The following is a 17,977-nucleotide window of genomic DNA, read 5'->3' on the forward strand; positions in this document are numbered from 1 at the left end:
AGGCAATGGAACCGAGCGGACAGTAGTGGAGGAGTCTCAGACTTTGCAATTGTCAAACAGTTCTTATGTGCTCACAACCTGTGTGGACGAAAGCGAAGTCTGCAAGGTGGATGAACAGCTGTTCAAGTGGTGGGGTGCAAACAGGAATGTAGTGGTAGTATGGGACAGTATAGTGAGGGGGTTTGACACTCTTCTCTGCTGTAAACAGTGAGAGTCCAGAAGGCTGTGGCGCCTGCCCGGTGCCAGGGTTCAGGACATCTGCTCAGGCTGGAAAGGAACTTTCAGCGGGAGGAGGAGGATCCAGTTGGCTTTGTCTATGTAGGTACCAACGACACAGGCAGGACAAGGAAGGATTTTGTGCATAGTTAGTATCAGAATCTAGGTACAAAATTAAGAAACAGAACCTCAAAGGTAATAGTCTCTTGATTACTGCAAATTGGCATAGGGCAAATAAGGTTAGATAGGTGAATGTGAGACTCAAAGACTGGTGTGGGAGAAATGGGTTCAGGTTTGTGGGGCGCTTGGCACCAGTACTGGGGAAAGTGGGGGCTGTACTGTATGGACGGCCCACACCTGAACTGTGCTGGGACCAGTGTTCTTGTGAATAGCTAGGGAAGTAGAGAGGGCATTAAGCTAAATGGTGGAGGGAGGGGTGGGTGAAGGGTCAGCTTGGGTAGATGTGGCAGAAGACCATAATAGTAATATGGGAAATGAGGGTCTTGGAATAGCAGGAAGGGGCAGAGAGATAAAACCTAAGAATGTATCAGATGTTCCTCACTAGATATTACAAAGATAACAAAAAGACAAATATGATCTGATAGCCATTGTGGAGACATAGCTGCAGGGTGACAAGGATTGGGTCCTGAATATTGAGGGATATATGACGTTCAAGAAAAATAGGAAGCTCGGAAAAGTTGGCGGGGTGGCACTGTTGATCAAGGATGGCATTTGTGGCAATAGTTAGAGATGACCTTGATTCAGGAGATCAGGATGTAGAATTGGTTTGGGTGGAGATGAGGAATGGTCGGGGAAAGAAGTCATGACTGGGAATGTTCTACAAGCCCCGTAACAGTAACAGCAACGTAGAACAAAGTATACAAGTAGAAATATTGGGTGCTTCTAAGAAAGGGATGGCAATAATCATGGATGATTTTAATCTACATATAAACTGGAAAAATCAGATTGGCAGTAGGAGCCTAGATGAGGATTTCATAGAATGTCTTCGAGATAGTTTCTTAGAGCAGCACCTTCTGGAACCAACCAGAGGAAGTTATATTAGACTTGGTATTGTGTCATGAAAATATAATAATTTTCATAATATTATCATGATTTATTGTAAAATTGGGTTAATAGTGAGGTTTGGATTGGTTTGTGTGTGTGGGGGCGAGGGGAGGGGGGATTTAATTGAATTGGAGACATGTGGTCTGGAGCTTTTGAGTTATCAAAAGGGAAGCTAGGTTTGAAATGCTAAATATGTAAACATGGCTGAAATTTCAGAATGTGTGAAACATTTGCATTTTTAGATAACAAAGTAGTTTGATTTCCAAAGAGATGGTAAGATGTAATACCTAGCCATGAGAAACTAGGCCAAACAGTGTGTTTATTTTTCCCCAAAGGTTACTGATTATGAGTACTATGAAAGATTTAGGTTAAGAGAAAAGTAAGTTGCATAGACATATTGGAAGAATGGAATTTACATTAAAAAGGGGAAAACATGTATAAAGGAAATGAGGCTATGTGTCAGAGGAGAAGGCAGTCTAAGATCTAACAAAAGTGTGTAAAGCCTCCAGCCTCTATGCATCAAGGAACTGAATCTAAGAAAACTCACTTTGAATTCTCCTATCAGGGTATCATGTGGCTTCGCCTGGGTCTGTTTAAATCTGTTTGGTTTTTTTGCTGTTGCCTTAACGGAGGTGTAACTGGGGGTTAGATTAATTAGAGGAGTTAGTAGTTAATATAATAGTAATTTGTAGACCTATGTATGTATTTAAATCTTTTCTTCTATTAGTAAATATTTAATTTAGTTTTGTAAAAACCCTCTACGTCTCGGTGGACTTATTATGACTGAATTCAAGGCACACATCTCAAAATAAAATACAAATTGCAAAACTGTTGTGGTAGTTGTTTCAAGTTTCCCTCTGGGATGAGCACCTCAGCATTTATCATCCGCTGCACCACACAATTATGTAATGTGACAGGATTAATTAATGACCTCAGATTGAAGACACCCCTAGGTAGCAGCGATCATAATATGATTGAATTTTACATCCAGTCTGAAAGGGAGAAGAGTGGGTCTTAGACTAGTAGTTTAGACTTAATTAAGGGCAACTACGTTGACATGAAAGCTGAGCTAGCTGAAGTGAACTGGGATACTAGGCTAGGGGATAGATCAATAGAAAAGCAGGGGCAGGTATTTAAGGGGATATTTCAGAATACTCAGAAGTATATTCCTATTATAAAGAAAAATTCTAAAGGGAGGACCCTCCATCCGTGGTTAACTAAAGAGGTTAAGGAAAGCACCAAACTTAAGGAAAAAGCATATAACTGCACAAAGATGAGTGCAGTCCAGATGATTGGTCAGAATATAAAGAATGGCAAAAAATGACTAAATGGTTAATCGGGGTAAGAAATTAGAGTAAGAGAGGAAGCGAGCTAGAAATGTAAACATGTATAGCAAGAATTTCTACAGGCATTTAAAAAGGAAAAGAGTAAGTAAAGTGAGTGTTGGTCCTCTAGATGAGAAAGGGGAGTTAATAGTAGATAATAAGGAAATGGCGAATGAAATGAACAAATATTTTGTTTCTGTCTTCATTATAGAGGATAGAGAAAACATTCCAATAATAGCTATAAATCAGGAAATGGCAAGGAGAAACTTGGTGAAACTACAATCACTAGGGAAGTGGTACTGAGCAAACTGATGGAGCTGCGGGCTGACAGGTCTCCGCTTCCTGATGGACTTCATCCTAGGGTCTTAAAAGAGGTGGCTAATGAGATGGTAAATGTGTTGGTGTTAATTTTACAAAATTCCCTAGATTCTAGAAAGGCTCCATCAGACTGGAAAGTAGCAAATATAACCACTCTGTTCAAAAAGGGAAGTAGGCAGGAAACAGGAAACTACAGATCAGTTAGCTTGACATCTGTCGTGCGGAAGACGTTAGAATCGATCATTAAGGAGGTTATAGCTGGGCACTTGGAGACACCCAAGGTAATCAGGAAGAGTCAGCATAGTTTTGTGAAAGGGAAATCATATTTAACCAATTTATTGGAGTTCTCTGAAGGAGTAACATGCGCTGTGGATAAAGGGGCACCCTTGATTTCCAGAAGGCATTTGTTACGGCGCTACATCAAAGGTTATTACGGAAAATAGAAACTCATGGTGTCGGGAGTAACGTATTAGCATGAATAGAAAATTGGCTGATTAGTAGGAAACAGAGAGTATGCATAAATGGGTCTTTTTCTGATTGGCAGGATGTGATGAGTGGAGTCTCGCAGGGGTCTATGCTGGGGCCTCAACTTTTTACAATTCACATCAATGACTTAGGTGAGGGGAGCGAAGGCATGTTAGCTAAATTTGCAGATGACACAAAGATAGGTAGGAAAGTATGTTGTGAAGGGGGCATAAAGAAGTTGCAAACCTATATAGATAGGTTGACAGAGTGGGCAAAAATATGGCAGGTGGAATATAATGTGGGAAAATATGAAGTTGTTCACTTTGGCAGTAAGAATAAAAAAGCAGAGTATTACTTACACAGAAAATGACTGCAGAGTTCCGAGCTGCAGAGGGGTCTAGATGTCCTAGTGCATGAGTCACAAAAAGTTGGTGTGCAGGTACAACAAGTAATTAAGAAGGCTAATGGGATGCTATCCTTTATTACGAGAGGAATCAAACATAAAAATAAGGATGTTATGCTCCAGTTATACAGAGCATTGGTGAGGCCACATCTCTAATAGTGTGTGCAGTTTTGGTCTCCTTATTTAAGGAAAGATGTAAGTGGGTTGGAGGCAGTTCAAAGGAGGTTTACTAGATTGATACCTGGAATGAGTGGGTTGACTTATGAGGAAAGGTTTGACTGACCTTGGTTACACTGGAGTTTAGAAGAGTGAGGGGTGATTTGATTGAAGTATATAAGATCCTGAAGAATACTGACAAGGTGGACGTGGAAAAGATGTTTCCTCTTGTGAATGAGTCCAGACCGAGGGGGCAATGTTTTAAAATTAGTGGCTGCCCTTTTAGGACAGAGATAAGAAATTTTTTTTTCTTTCAGAGGGCTGTGCGACTTTGGAATCCTCTGGCACAGAAGGCGGTGGAGGTGGAGTCATTGAATATTTTGAAGGTGGAGGGAGATACATTCTTGTTAGGCAAGGGAATCAAAGGTTATCGGGGTAAGATGGGAATATGGAAATCGAAACACAAGAATAGCCATGATTTTAATGAATGGCGGAGCAGACCTGAGGGGCCGAATGGCCATCTCTGCTCCTATTTCGATTGAGGCCCACACACAGAGGGCGGGGCCAGGGGTACGAATCGGAGGTTGGGAGAGTAAGGGAGGGAGGGGCCACTCTCACCTCCATCTGCTCCACTTGGCGCTGGTGTGTGGTTCGGGTGGCAAAGAGCAGGTTGCGAGCATCGTCCATCTGGGCCTTCAGCTGCAGGCTCTCGTTGTAAAGCACGGAGAACTGGGATTGTAGGCAGCGAAACTCCGGGGAATCCTTCGCCATCTCATTGGCAAGAGTCTTCAGCTGCTCCTGGGGAGAAGAGGAGACAACGAACAAGGACAGGGTTAACCAGAGGCAGACAGGGAGAGACGGGGTGACTGAGATTAAGATTCATTGTCCCACACCATGTCTGACCAATCAGAGCAAACATGGGAAAGGAGGCCATTCAGCCCCTTGAACCCATTACACAGGAATAGGAGGAGGCCATTCAGCCCTTTGAGCCAATTCCACCTTTCAAGGGAAGCGGGAGGAGGAGTGAAAAGATGAGAGTCTGAAAGGTACTGAGGGGATCCTGGGCAGGGAGGAGAGGGAAGGAGGGAGGGCAGAGGATTGCGAAGAGTTGAGTGGAAGGGCAACGGGAGACGTTTGAAAGGGCAGGGGGGTGGGGAGTGTACAGTGGGGAAAGGGGTCTGAAGTCACCCTCAGTTTCTCGTTGTCCCCGGTAACCAGCTGGAGATCTTGTCGCATCTTCTCCAGTTCCGAGAGACGGTTCAGTGCCAGCTCCTTGTTCTCTTCCAGGTCAGAGTTCATCTCTTCAAACTGTAGGGAACAAATAATTACAAGGTCGCCCACAGAAACTGTCCCCTCTGACAATGCAGCACTCCCACAATGCTAAACGTCAGGCCTGCAGCCCTCCCTCAGCACTGCCCATCAGAGTGCAGCCCTCCCACAGCATTGCCTGCCTGAGAGAGCAGCCCTCCCACAGCATTGCCTGCCTGAGAGAGCAGCCCTCCCACAGCATTGCCTGCCTGAGAGAGCAGCCCTCCATCAGCATTGCCTGCCTGAGAGAGCAGCCCTCCATCAGCATTGCCTGCCTGAGAGAGCAGCCTTCCCACAGCATTGCCTGCCTGAGAGTGCAGCCCTCCCACAGCATTGCCTGCCTGAGAGAGCAGCCCTCCATCAGCACTGCCCATCTGAGTGTGCAGCCCTCCCTCAGCACTGTCCCTCCAAGAGTGCAGCCCTCCCTCAGCACTGTCCCTCCTCAGAGTGCAGCCCTCCCTCAGCACTGTCCCTCCAAGAGTGCAGCCCTCCCTCAGCACTGTCCCTCCAAGAGTGCAGCCCTCCCTCAGCACTGTCCCTCCAAGAGTGCAGCCCTCCCTCAGCACTGTCCCTCCAAGAGTGCAGCCCTCCCTCAGCACTGTCCCTCCAAGAGTGCAGCCCTCCCTCAGCACTGTCCCTCCTCAGAGTGCAGCCCTCCCTCAGCACTGTCCCTCCAAGAGTGCAGCCCTCCCTCAGCACTGTCCCTCCAAGAGTGCAGCCCTCCCTCAGCACTGTCCCTCCTCAGAGTGCAGCCCTCCCTCAGCACTGTCCCTCCAAGAGTGCAGCCCTCCCTCAGCACTGTCCCTCCAAGAGTGCAGCCCTCCCTCAGCACTGCCCATCTGAGGGTGCAGCCCTCCCTCAGAATTATCCCTCCGAGTACAGCCTCCCTCAGTACTGCCCATCTGAGAGTGCAGCGCTCCCTCAGTACCGATCCTCTGAGTGCAGCACTCCCTCAGTAATGGTACTGTCAGTAAATTTGAAACTGGGAACGTTTTGCACTAGACGTTGAGGTAGTCATTTGGTAGAACAAAACTTGAGTATTGCTGAAAAAAAGACATGTCAAAGTTTTTCGTCTTGCACTAATGAGCACACTTTGCAAGAATACCAATATAAGGGGAAAAACACAATTTACACTATGTGAATAGGGTGCCGATTGGTGGCAAGTGGACTCTGATTGGCAGAGATGTGGCCATGGAGAATGCATCAGTGGTGGTGACTGACAGTTAATTCCCAACCATTGTTTGGAATTTAAACCAGGCAGCTTGACCCTAATTGGTCAAAGCATTGCCCTCAGGAATGAGTCAGCGGATGGCTGTCACTGGCTGAAAGAGGAGCAATGTGTGTACTTGTTCTTTCCATCTGCAAAGAACAGGGCCCTGTGTATTAATAGATGTAGCTTCCAGTACAAGCAAATACGTCACACCCAACTGGATTGTCACCCAACTGACAATCTAAAATCGGTTGTCAGCATAATTCTTAGCACAATGAGGATTATTTAGCAAATGTCGTTCAATTGCAGAATTACCTCTAGTGCTGGACACTGTGTTTTGAGTTTTGCGAACACGGGCTGGTTGGGTATGATCTTTACCTTGCCCATTGTGAACAGCGGCTGGAAGATGCCGTTTGATAGGATCCACCAGTCTTTGGGACGTGCAGCCTACACACCTAGCATCCCACTGGCACTGAAATTCATATACCACATTACTCATTTGTGTGATAGGCAGAACGTCTTTTTGGCTTGACGGCAGTGTCCTGTTCGTGGCAAATACCACTCGTGTTGCTACTGCATATTTCACCTGTTGCTCAAATTTTTGAGGTGCCTTATCCTTCCGGGGCAATCTGAGGTAGACTGGTGCGCATTCTCCATGGAAACAACTTTACCAATCAGAGCCCACTTGCCAACCAATCAGCACTCTCTTCACATACAGTATAAATTGTTGTTTTCCCCTTTATACCGATATTCTTGTGACGAGTCCTGATGAGTGCAAGACAAAAAACTTCGATGTCTCTTTTTTCATCAATACTTCGGAGTGGCAGGACAAGCTGACTGAGCTGATGAAAATGATGCTGGATCCTGGGTGTCTTTTTAAGCAGGGAACAAAAGCATGGAAATTCTGCGGAACTTTTATAAATCTCTGGTTAGACCCCAGCAGCAAGATTGTGACCAATTCTGGGCTCCACACTTTAGGAAGGATGTCAGGGCCTTGGAGAGGGTGCAGAGGAGATTTACTAGAATGGTACCAGGGATGAGGGACATCAGTTCATGTGGAGAGACTGGAGAAGCTGGGATTGTTCTCCTTGGGGCGGAAAAGGTTAAGAGGGGGTTTAATTAATCTGTTCAAAATCATGAAAGGATTTGATCAAGTACACGAGGAGAAGCTGTTTGCAGTGGCAGGAGGATCAGTAACCAGTAAACAGATTGAAGATAATTAGCAAAGAAACTGGAGGAGCTATATAAGGAGAAATGTTTTTACACATCCAGTTGTTGTGATCTGGAACGTGCTGCCTGAGAGGACGGTGGGAGCAGATTCAATAATGACTTTTAAAAAGGAATTGGATAAATCCTTGAATGGAAAATTTCTGCAGAGGAGAGTGCGATGAAACGAATAGGTCTTTCAAAGAGCCAGCACAGACACAATGGATCGAATGGTCTCCTTCTGCACTGTCTGATTCTGCACTGGGGTGGATTATTCGGAGTGAGAGAGCTGTTGGTTCAGTGTTGACACACTCAAGGCAGTGAGAAGGGAAGGAAGTGATCCCAAGGGACACACTTAAAGGATCTAATGAGACCTCGCGAGCAGAGATTGAGGATTCACCTCAGAAACCAGTAAGAGCAGTGGGGCTTCAAAAGGAGGAGCAGAGATTGTGAGTTCACCTTGGGAAACAGTGTTGAACCTTCATTTAAAAATGGAGTGTGGGATAGACTGAATGAATTACAGGTCAGTCAGTCTAACCTCAGTAGTGGGAAAATTATTGAATTTAATTCTGAGAGACAGGATAACATGTCACTCACAAAGACATAGATTAATCAAGGACAGTCAGCATGGGTTTGTTGAAGGAAGGTCATGTCTGACGAGCCTGACTGAATTTTTTTTGAGGAGATAACAAGGAGGATTGATGAAGGTTGTCCAGTTGGATTTTAGCAAGGCTTTTAACAAGGTCTCACATGGCGGGCTGATTAAAAAAATAGAAGCCCATGGGATCCAGAGGAATATAGCAAGCTAGATACAAAATTGCCTCAGTGGCGGGAAACAAAGAAAAATTGTTGATGGGTGTTTTTGTGACTGGAAGGCTGCTTTCAGTTGGGTTCTGCAGGGCTCAGTACCAGGTCCCCTGCTTTTTGTGGTATATAATAATGACTTGGATGTAAACGTAGGGGGCGTGATCAAGAAGTTTGCAGATGACACAAAAATTGGCCGCGTGGTTGACAGTGAGGAGGATTGCCGTGGACTGCAGGAAGATATCAGTGCACAGGTCGAGTTGGCAGATAAGTGGCAAATGGAATTCAACCCGGAGAAGTGTGAGGTGATGCATTTGGGTAGATCAAACAAGGCAAAGGATCACACAATAAATAGCAGGATAGTGAGAGGAAGTGATGGACCTTGAAGGCCATGTCCACAGATCACTGAAGGTTACAGGTCAGGTACTTAAGGTGGTTAAGAAGGCATACGGAATGCTTTCATCTGTTAGCCAAGACATAGAATATAAGACCAGGGACGTTATGATGGAACTATTTAAAATGAGATGAGTAGTGTGCTCAGTTCTGGTCACCTCATTACAGAAATGACGTAACTGCACTGGAAAAGGTACAGAGTGGAAAAGGGTAGAGGAAATTTAGGAGGATGTTGCCAGGACTGGAAAAGTACAGTCATGAGGAAAGATTGGACAGGCTGGTGTTCTTCTACTTGGGACAGAGGAGGCTGAGGGGAGATTTGATTGAGGTGTACAAGGTTGTGAGGGGCCTGGATAAAATAGATGGGAAGGGCCTATTCACTTTAGCAGAGAGAAATCTGTGACTAGGGGGTAAAGTGATTGGCAGAAAATTAGAGAGGAGATGAGGAAACATTTTTTCACCCAGAGGGTGGTGGGGGTCTGGAACTCACTGCCTGACAGGGTAGTAGAGGCAGAAACACTCAATTCATTTAAAAGGTGAAATAGAAACAAAAAATGCTGGAAAAACACAGCAGGTCTGACAGCATCTGAGAAGAGAGAAACAGATTTAAGGTTTCGAGTGCATATGACTCTTCACAGCTCTGAAGAGTCATATGGACTCGAAATGTTAACTCTTTTTCTCTCTCCTCAGATGCTGTCAGACCTGCTGAGTTTTTCCAACATTTTCTGTTTTTATTTCAGATTCCCAGCACCCACAGTATTTTGCTTTCAATTAAAAGGTGTTTGGATTTGCATTTGAAGTGCCGTAATCTGCAGGGTGCAGATCAAATGCTGGAAAAGTGGAATTCTCCCAGAGCAAACATCTTCAAAATTACAAGTCCACACATCTCTCAACTGACAAACCACGATAAACCCCACCCAGCACTGGCTCTCTCAGTCTCATAGTGTCAGCAATGAGCAATACCTTCCTCGCGTTGATTGTCACTGTCCCACCATAGAGATTACTCGATCCCCCATAAACCTTGTAACCTTTCGATTTCACCTGGAGCAGATAAGAGAGAGAGAGAGAGAGAGTAACAATAACCTGTGCTGTACCTGTCCTGGGAGTGTTTGATGGGGCAGTGTAGATGGAGCTTTACTCTGTATCTAACCCTGTGCTGTACCTATACATGGAGTGTTTGATGGGACAGTGTAGGGGGAGTTTTACTCTGTATCTAACCCTGTGCTGTACCTGCCCTGGGAGTGTTTGATGGGGTCCGTGTAGAGGGAGCTTTACTCTGTATCTAACCCTGTGCTGTACCTGCCCTGGGAGTGTTTGATGAGACACTGTAGAGGGAGCTTTACTCTGTATCTAACCCCGTGCTGTACCTGTCCGTGGAGTGTTTGATGAGACACTGTAGAGGGAGCTTTACTCTGTATCTAACCCTGTGCTGTACCTGTCCGTGGAGTGTTTGATGGGACAGTGTAGAGGGAGCTTTACTCTGTATCTAACCCTGTGCTGTACCTATACATGGAGTGTTTGATGGGACAGTGTAGGGGGAGTTTTACTCTGTATCTAACCCTGAGCTGTACCTGCCCTGGGAGTGTTTGATGAGACACTGTAGAGGGAGCTTTACTCTGTATCTAACCCTGTGCTGTACCTGTCCGTGGAGTGTTTGATGGGACAGTGTAGAGGGAGTTTTACTCTGTATCTAACCCCGTGCTGTACCTGTCCTGGGAGTGTTTGATGGGGTCAGTGTAGAGGGAGCTTTACTCTGTATCTAACCCCGTGCTGTACCTGTCCTGGGAGTGTTTGATGGGGTCAGTGTAGAGGGAGCTTTACTCTGTATCTAACCCTATGCTGTACCTGCTGACACTGTGTATAAAGTAGTGGGCTCACTGTCAGGGTATACTCCATTCCCCTTGCACTGTATCTAGTCCTTCCTCTTGCTCACCCGCTCCAGCACCTCCGCCAGGTGCCTGTTGAGTCTCTGCTCCCGTTTGCGAATCTTGTCCGTGTCCCACTGCAGATCCTCGATTGTGGTCTGCATGTCCGACAGGCGGCTCTCTGCCTCCTCTAGCTTCGTCTGGAGCTCTGAGAACTGAGGGCGCGGAGACAGGAGGGAGAAAGAGGAGGGGGTGGCCGGGTTAGAGAAGGTCGGGACAGAGAGGGGAGGGTCGGGACGGGGTTGGGGGGTGCGGGGGAGGAAAGGAGGGGTGGGGGTGAAAGGAAAGAGAATTATCACTGGATCAATTCATTGGTACAATAAGAGAGATCCGAGAAACATCAAATAACAATAGATTTGAGGACAGGATCAATCAGCACATGGGAAGGATTAAGGCTCCTAGACCAGTCATGACATCTTGAACCCGCATGTCCCTCCCTCCTCCCTCATTTAGGTCCCAGCCCCTCCTAGTGTCCGCCCTTTCCCACATCCCATCCGGCCCAGCTCCCGCTCTCTCCCACACCACACACCTCCCAGCCCCCACTCACTACCCCACACCCGCAACCTCCGGCCCATCCCCCTCCCAGAAGCCTCCCTTTTCCCGTCCTTGCCTCCTGTGACATTTTACGATGTTTCTCTCGGAGGAAGTCGGTCAGCTCCAGCAGCCTCTGGTTCTCCCTCAACAGGAGTGAGTTCAGCTCCCTCAATGCCTCTTCCAGCTGGGGCGAACCTGGGTAGTGAACAGTCACAAGTTTAAACACAGGGTCTGGGGGAACCCTGAACAGTCTCAAGTTTAAACACAGGGTCTGGGGGAACCCTGAACAGTCACAAGTTTAAACACATGGTCTGGGGGGAACCCTGAACAGTCTCAAGTTTAAACACAGGGTCTGGGGGGAACACTGACAGTCTCAAGTTTAAACACAGGGTCTGGGGCGAACCTGGGTAGTGAACAGTCACAAGTTTAAACACAGGGTCTGGGGGGGAACCCTGATTAGTCACAAGTTTAAACACAGGGTCTGGGGGGGAACCCTGAACAGTCACAAGTTTAAACACAGGGTCTGGGGGGAACCCTGACAGTCACAAGTTTAAACACAGAGTCTGGGGGGGAACCCTGATTAGTCACAAGTTTAAACACAGGGTCTGGGGGGGGAACCCTGATTAGTCACAAGTTTAAACACAGGGCCTGGGGGGGACCCTGAACAGTCACAAGTTTAAACACAGGGTCTGGGGGGGAACCCTGATTAGTCACAAGTTTAAACACAGGGTCTGGGGGGGAACCCTGATTAGTCACAAGTTTAAACACAGGGTCTGGGGGGAACCCTGAACAGTCACAAGTTTAAACACAGGGTCTGGGGGGGAACCCTGAACAGTCTCAAGTTTAAACACAGGGTCTGGGGGGGAACCCTGATTAGTCACAAGTTTAAAAACAGGGTCTGGGGGGAACCCTGACAGTCACAAGTTTAAACACAGGGTCTGGGGGAACCCTGACAGTCTCAAGTTTAAACACAGGGTCTGGGGGGAATCCCTGATTAGTCACAAGTTTAAACACAGGGTCTGGGGGGAACCCTGACAGTCACAAGTTTAAACACAGGGTCTGGGGGAACCCTGACAGTCTCAAGTTTAAACACAGGGTCTGGGGGGGGAACCCTGATTAGTCACAAGTTTAAACACAGGGCCTGGGGGGGACCCTGAACAGTCACAAGTTTAAACACAGGGTCTGGGGGGGAACCCTGATTAGTCACAAGTTTAAACACAGGGTCTGGGGGGGAACCCTGATTAGTCACAAGTTTAAACACAGGGTCTGGGGGGAACCCTGAACAGTCACAAGTTTAAACACAGGGTCTGGGGGGGAACCCTGAACAGTCTCAAGTTTAAACACAGGGTCTGGGGGGGAACCCTGATTAGTCACAAGTTTAAACACAGGGTCTGGGGGAACCCTGACAGTCTCAAGTTTAAACACAGGGTCTGGGGGGAATCCCTGATTAGTCACAAGTTTAAACACAGGGTCTGGGGGGAACCCTGACAGTCACAAGTTTAAACACAGGGTCTGGGGGAACCCTGACAGTCTCAAGTTTAAACACAGGGTCTGGGGGGGACCCTGAACAGTCACAAGTTTAAACACAGGGTCTGGGGGGGAACCCTGATTAGTCACAAGTTTAAACACAGGGTCTGGGGGGGAACCCTGATTAGTCACAAGTTTAAACACAGGGTCTGGGGGGGAACCCTGAACAGTCACAAGTTTAAACACAGGGTCTGGGGGGGAACCCTGAACAGTCACAAGTTTAAACACAGGGTCTGGGGGGGATCCCTGAACAGTCTCAAGTTTAAACACAGGGTCTGGGGGGGAACCCTGATTAGTCACAAGTTTAAAAACAGGGTCTGGGGGGAACCCTGACAGTCACAAGTTTAAACACAGGGTCTGGGGGAACCCTGACAGTCTCAAGTTTAAACACAGGGTCTGGGGGGAATCCCTGATTAGTCACAAGTTTAAACACAGGGTCTGGGGGGAACTCTGACAGTCACAAGTTTAAACACAGGGTCTGGGGGAACCCTGACAGTCTCAAGTTTAAACACAGGGTCTGGGGGGAACACTGACAGTCACAAGTTTAAACACAGGGTCTGGGGGGAACCCTGAACAGTCTCAAGTTTAAACACAGGGTCTGGGGGGGAACCCTGAACAGTCTCAAGTTTAAACACAGGGTCTGGGGGGGAACCCTGATTAGTCACAAGTTTAAACACAGGGTCTGGGGGGGAACCCTGAACAGTCACAAGTTTAAACACATGGTCTGGGGGGAACCCTGAACAGTCTCACATTTAAGCAGAGTCTGGGGTAATCCTCAATACAGGCCCAGATGAGGGATCAGCTCAGCACTAGGCTGGGGATCGAGTGTGAGTGTGTGTCCTCAGTACCACAGTGTGTGGGGGCGAGCGATCAGCTCAGCACTAGGCTGGGGATCCAGTGTGTGTGTGGTCCTCAGTACCACACTGGATGGGGTTGAGGCATCAGCTCAGCACTAGGCTGGGGAGCGTGTGGGACTCTCCTTACCCTTGCTGGTGACCCACTCGACCAGCTGGTTGATCCTGAACCTCAGCTTCTCGAAGACGTCGACTGTGCTGGACACGGCCAGTCTGGAGAACATGACCCGCTCCTGGAGCTGCAGCTCCATCTCCTCGCTGGTGCTGCTGGCCAGCATAGCCAAGAATGGCAGCGCGCTCTCACTCTGTCCATCCCTGGACCCTGTCAGTAAAGGAAGACAGGACTCACTTTTCTATAGGGACTTTCATACCCTCAGGAACAACTTACATTTATATAGCACCTTTAACATTACAAAACATCCCCATGTGCTTCACAGGAGCTCAAATCAGACAGAAATGTGAAACCAAGCCAAATAAGGAGAGATTAGGATAGATAACCAAAAACACTGTCCCAGGTAGATTTTAAGCTGCATCTTAAAGGAGCAGAGAACAAGATAAGCAAGGGACAGAGAGAGGCAAGAGAGAGAGAGACGGAGAGAGAGAGAGAGAGACGGAGAGAGAGAGAGAGAGAGACGGAGAGAGAGAGAGAGAGAGACGGAGAGAGAGAGAGAGAGAGAGATAGACGGGGGAGAGAGAGAGAGATAGACGGGGGAGAGAGAGAGAGATAGACGGGGAGAGAGAGAGATAGACGGGGAGAGAGAGAGAGATTGACGGGGAGAGACAGACGTAGAGGGAGAGAGAGACAGGCAGAGAGAGAGAGACAGGGATAGACAGATGCAGAGAGAGATAGGGGGAGAGAGAGAGAGATAGGGAGAGACACAAAGAGAGAGAGACAGGAAGATAAGGGGTGGATAAGGGGTGGAAGAGAGACAGAGGCAGGGAGAGAATGAGACAGTGGGAGTGAGGGAGCTATCGAGAGGGATTTCCAGAACTTCGGTCCCAGGCAGCTAGAGGCACCTCTCATAACAGTTTGGGATCTACAGTTCTCCATGGATTACCTTTCTCTCTCTCCTCCCGGCGTTCCCGCTCTTGGTTGCTGTCAGAATCTGGCTCTGGATCAGACACGACCAGCATCTTCTTCTCAGGCAGCACATCCCGGCTCTCTTGTTCCTGCTCCAGATCCCAACGCCGCAAGATAATCCGCACATTCTCATCAAACTGTAGGAGCAAGTTCCAGGTTAGCACCGAGGCTGGGAGTCACTGGCTGACCTCTCACCACTCCAGGCGCAAATCCGATAGGACACAGCGGGAGCAGTAGAGGGAGAATTACTCTTTATCTAACCTTCTGCTGTATCTGTCCTGGGAGTGTTTGATGGGAACAGTGTAGAGGGAGCTTTACTCTTTATCTAACCCCGTGCTGTACCTGTCCTGGGAGTGTTTGATGGGGACAGTGTAGAGGGAGATTTACTCTGTATCTAACCCCATGCTGTACCTGTCCTGGGAGTGTTTGATGGACCAGTGTAGAGGGAGCTTTACTCTGTATCTAACCCGTGCTGTACCTGCTCTGGGAATGTTTGATGGGGACAGTATAGGGGAACCTTTACTCTATCTCTAACCCCAGTCTGCGCCTATCCCATGAATGTTTGATGGGATACTAGCAGAGGGGCAGCGCCCACTGTACCTGGCACCAGTAGCGGTTCAGGATGAGGAGGTTGGCATCGTCTGTCGCTTGCCGTTTCACCAGCTTCTCGATTTGCTCCCTCAGCTCATCCTCAATGCTCTGTCGCTGATCGATCACCTCAGCAAGCTTCCGGTTTTTAGTCTGGAGAGTCCGGATGTCAAGCTCCTCCTGCCAGAGAGTTAAAGGGGTAACACCAGGTTAGCAGTGACCACAGGTCCTGGGGCTTACGGGAGAGGATCTCCTCTAAAAACACACAGAGCAGTAAAGACACAGGCTCCATCTGCAGCCTGAGTTGAGTTCACCTGATCTCACATGTGATGTGGGAATGAGCTCAGGGTTGAGTTCTGCTGTCTTTCAGAGACTAATGGTGTTCGGATTGAGTAAATAAGGTGAAACTGGTTCCAGTGGCAGGAGGGTCAGTAACCAGTGGACACAGATTGAAGATAACTGGCAAAAGAAGGCAAAAGAGGGGAAGTTGAAGAAACAGTTTTTTTGTACAGTAAGTTTTTGCGCTCTGTAATGCACTGCCTGAAAGGGTGGATGAAGCAGATTGAATAAAAACTTTCAAAAGGGGAATTGGATAAATACTTGAAGTGGAAAAAATCAAGTTATGGGGAAAGAGCAGGGGGAGTGGGACTAATTGGAGTCACCAATACGTTCAGCATTCATTGTCCTTGAGAAGGCGGCGATGAGTCACCTTTTTGTATCACTGAGTGACTTATTAGGCCATTTCAGACGGCAGTTAAGATTCAACCACGTTGCTGTGTGTTTGGAGTCACACATAGGCCAGACCAGGTAAGGATGGCAGATTTCCCTCCCTAAAGGACATTAGTGAACCAGATGGGCTTTCTTTACAGCAATCCGCAGTGGGATTTGGACCATTAGTCCAAGCCTCTGGGTTACTAGTTCAGTAACATAACAGCTACGCTACCATATCCCATTCCGTGCTGAGCACAAATTCTCTTGCAAAGAGCTGGCTGAATGGCCTCCTCCTGCACTGTTGAGTTTCTACGATGCACAGAACAGCACTTACCGTGGAGGTGTCACTCCCCAGCTTGATGGTCTCCACCTTGGCACCCGAACTCCCGGCAGTCTCCTCCAGGTTGGCTGACTTTTCAGGAGGCCCCGTGGACGGAGCCTCTGCTGCAGGACGCTTACTGCCAACACCCGGCATCTCTCTCTCCTTCATGACGGGGCTTGTGAAGAAGCTGTCCAGGGAAGACTGAGCTCCCCAGGGGTTTTTGGGACCGTCACTGAAAGGCAGACGAGAAAGCAAATCATTACAGTTGTTTTAATAGAATTAGACGCCGCAGCACAGGAGCAGGCCATTTGACCCAACAACTCCATGCTGGTGTTTATGCTCCACATGAGCCTCTTCCACCCCTCTTCATCTCACCCCATTGACATATCCTTCTAATCCTTTCTCCCTCATCTCTTTATCCAATCATCCCTTAAATGCATTAACATGATTCACCTCACCCATTCCCTGTGGTAGCGAGCTCCACAGTCTCACCACTCCCCGGGTGAAGAAGTTTCTCCTGAATTCCTAATTCAATTTATTAGAGGTTATCTGATACTGATCACACCCTAGTTCTGATGTTTACAGCAACCCCCATCAGCGTCAGCTGCAGTTCACTGGGTGAGACACTAGTCTGAGTCAGAAGGTTCTGGGTTAAAATTCAAGGAAAACCCCGAATCTCCTCTCCCTGCGGCACCCACCCTCCCCCTCTAACCGTCAGAGATATTCAGCTATAGTGGGCATCACACAGTATTTACAGCCACAGAAACAGGCCATTCGGGCCCAACTGATCTCCCTCCACAAGATCTTCCCTCAATCTGTGCCTATCAGTAAATGGCAGAGACACAGGGGGCATCCTTTCAGCCCATCCAGGCTGCGCCGGCTCTTTGAAAGATTCAATCCCATTAATCCCCTCTCCCCCCACCTCGCCCATAACCCTGTAAATATTTCCCCTTTTTCAGGGACGGGTGGACCGATTTCTCTGCTCCAGGCTCCAGTCCCCCACCTCTCTGAGAGGATTTGGCTCCATTCGCTGCATCTCCAGTTTCTGGTTTGGCCTCAAATCCAGGAGTGAGACGGCTCCTCAATCCAGGGCAAGGGAGGGCGGGCGGGTGGCAGCAGCGGCAGGGTCTTGACAGGGTGGATGTGGAGGGGACGATTCCTCTTGTGGGAGAATCTAAAACTAGGGGGGGTCACTGTTTAGAATTAAGGTGAAATGTTTTCACTCAGAAGGTCGAGTCTTTGGAACTCTCGTCCTGAAGCAGGAACTGAATATTTTAAGGCAGAGGTGGACAGGTTCTTGATAAGCAAGGGGGCGGGGTGATAGGTTATGGGGGTAGGTGGGATGCAGATTTCAGGTCACTATCAGATCAGCCATGATCTTATCAAATGGCGAAACAGGCTGGAGGGGCCGAATGGCCTACTCCTGCTCCTTGTTCGGTACTTGGTGAAGAGCAGGAGACAACAATCGAAGGACCGGAAGGAAGGCTGACAACCTTGGGCATGCGCAGTCGCTTCTGTTGCTCCTTCGACGTCACAGAGAGCGACAGAGTCAGTCTGCACCGCCTG

The 17,977-nt window shown here is 48.0% G+C and overlaps 2 protein-coding genes across 3 annotated transcripts in view; both read right to left on the reverse strand.

Moving 5' to 3' along the window:
- Positions 1-17,599, reverse strand: part of LOC121291684 (E3 ubiquitin-protein ligase BRE1A-like) — a 34,035-nt gene extending 16,436 nt beyond the window's left edge. The window contains exons 1-10 of the mRNA XM_041213175.1: positions 17,415-17,599; positions 16,424-16,643; positions 15,391-15,558; positions 14,768-14,927; positions 13,840-14,031; positions 11,405-11,523; positions 10,803-10,949; positions 9,833-9,910; positions 5,137-5,256; positions 4,567-4,746 (exon numbers count right to left, since the gene is read on the reverse strand). Coding sequence (XP_041069109.1) covers positions 4,567-4,746; positions 5,137-5,256; positions 9,833-9,910; positions 10,803-10,949; positions 11,405-11,523; positions 13,840-14,031; positions 14,768-14,927; positions 15,391-15,558; positions 16,424-16,579 — 1,320 coding nt within the window. The 5' untranslated portion in view covers positions 16,580-16,643; positions 17,415-17,599. The remainder of the gene's footprint in view (positions 1-4,566; positions 4,747-5,136; positions 5,257-9,832; positions 9,911-10,802; positions 10,950-11,404; positions 11,524-13,839; positions 14,032-14,767; positions 14,928-15,390; positions 15,559-16,423; positions 16,644-17,414) is intronic.
- The window catches only part of LOC121291685 (class I histocompatibility antigen, F10 alpha chain-like), a 256,969-nt gene that overhangs the window by 78,620 nt on the left and 160,372 nt on the right, over positions 1-17,977 (reverse strand). The gene's annotated exons all lie outside the window — the stretch shown is intronic.

This window comes from Carcharodon carcharias, chromosome 19 (genome assembly GCF_017639515.1).
Source record: "Carcharodon carcharias isolate sCarCar2 chromosome 19, sCarCar2.pri, whole genome shotgun sequence".
Lineage (NCBI taxonomy): Eukaryota > Metazoa > Chordata > Chondrichthyes > Lamniformes > Lamnidae > Carcharodon > Carcharodon carcharias.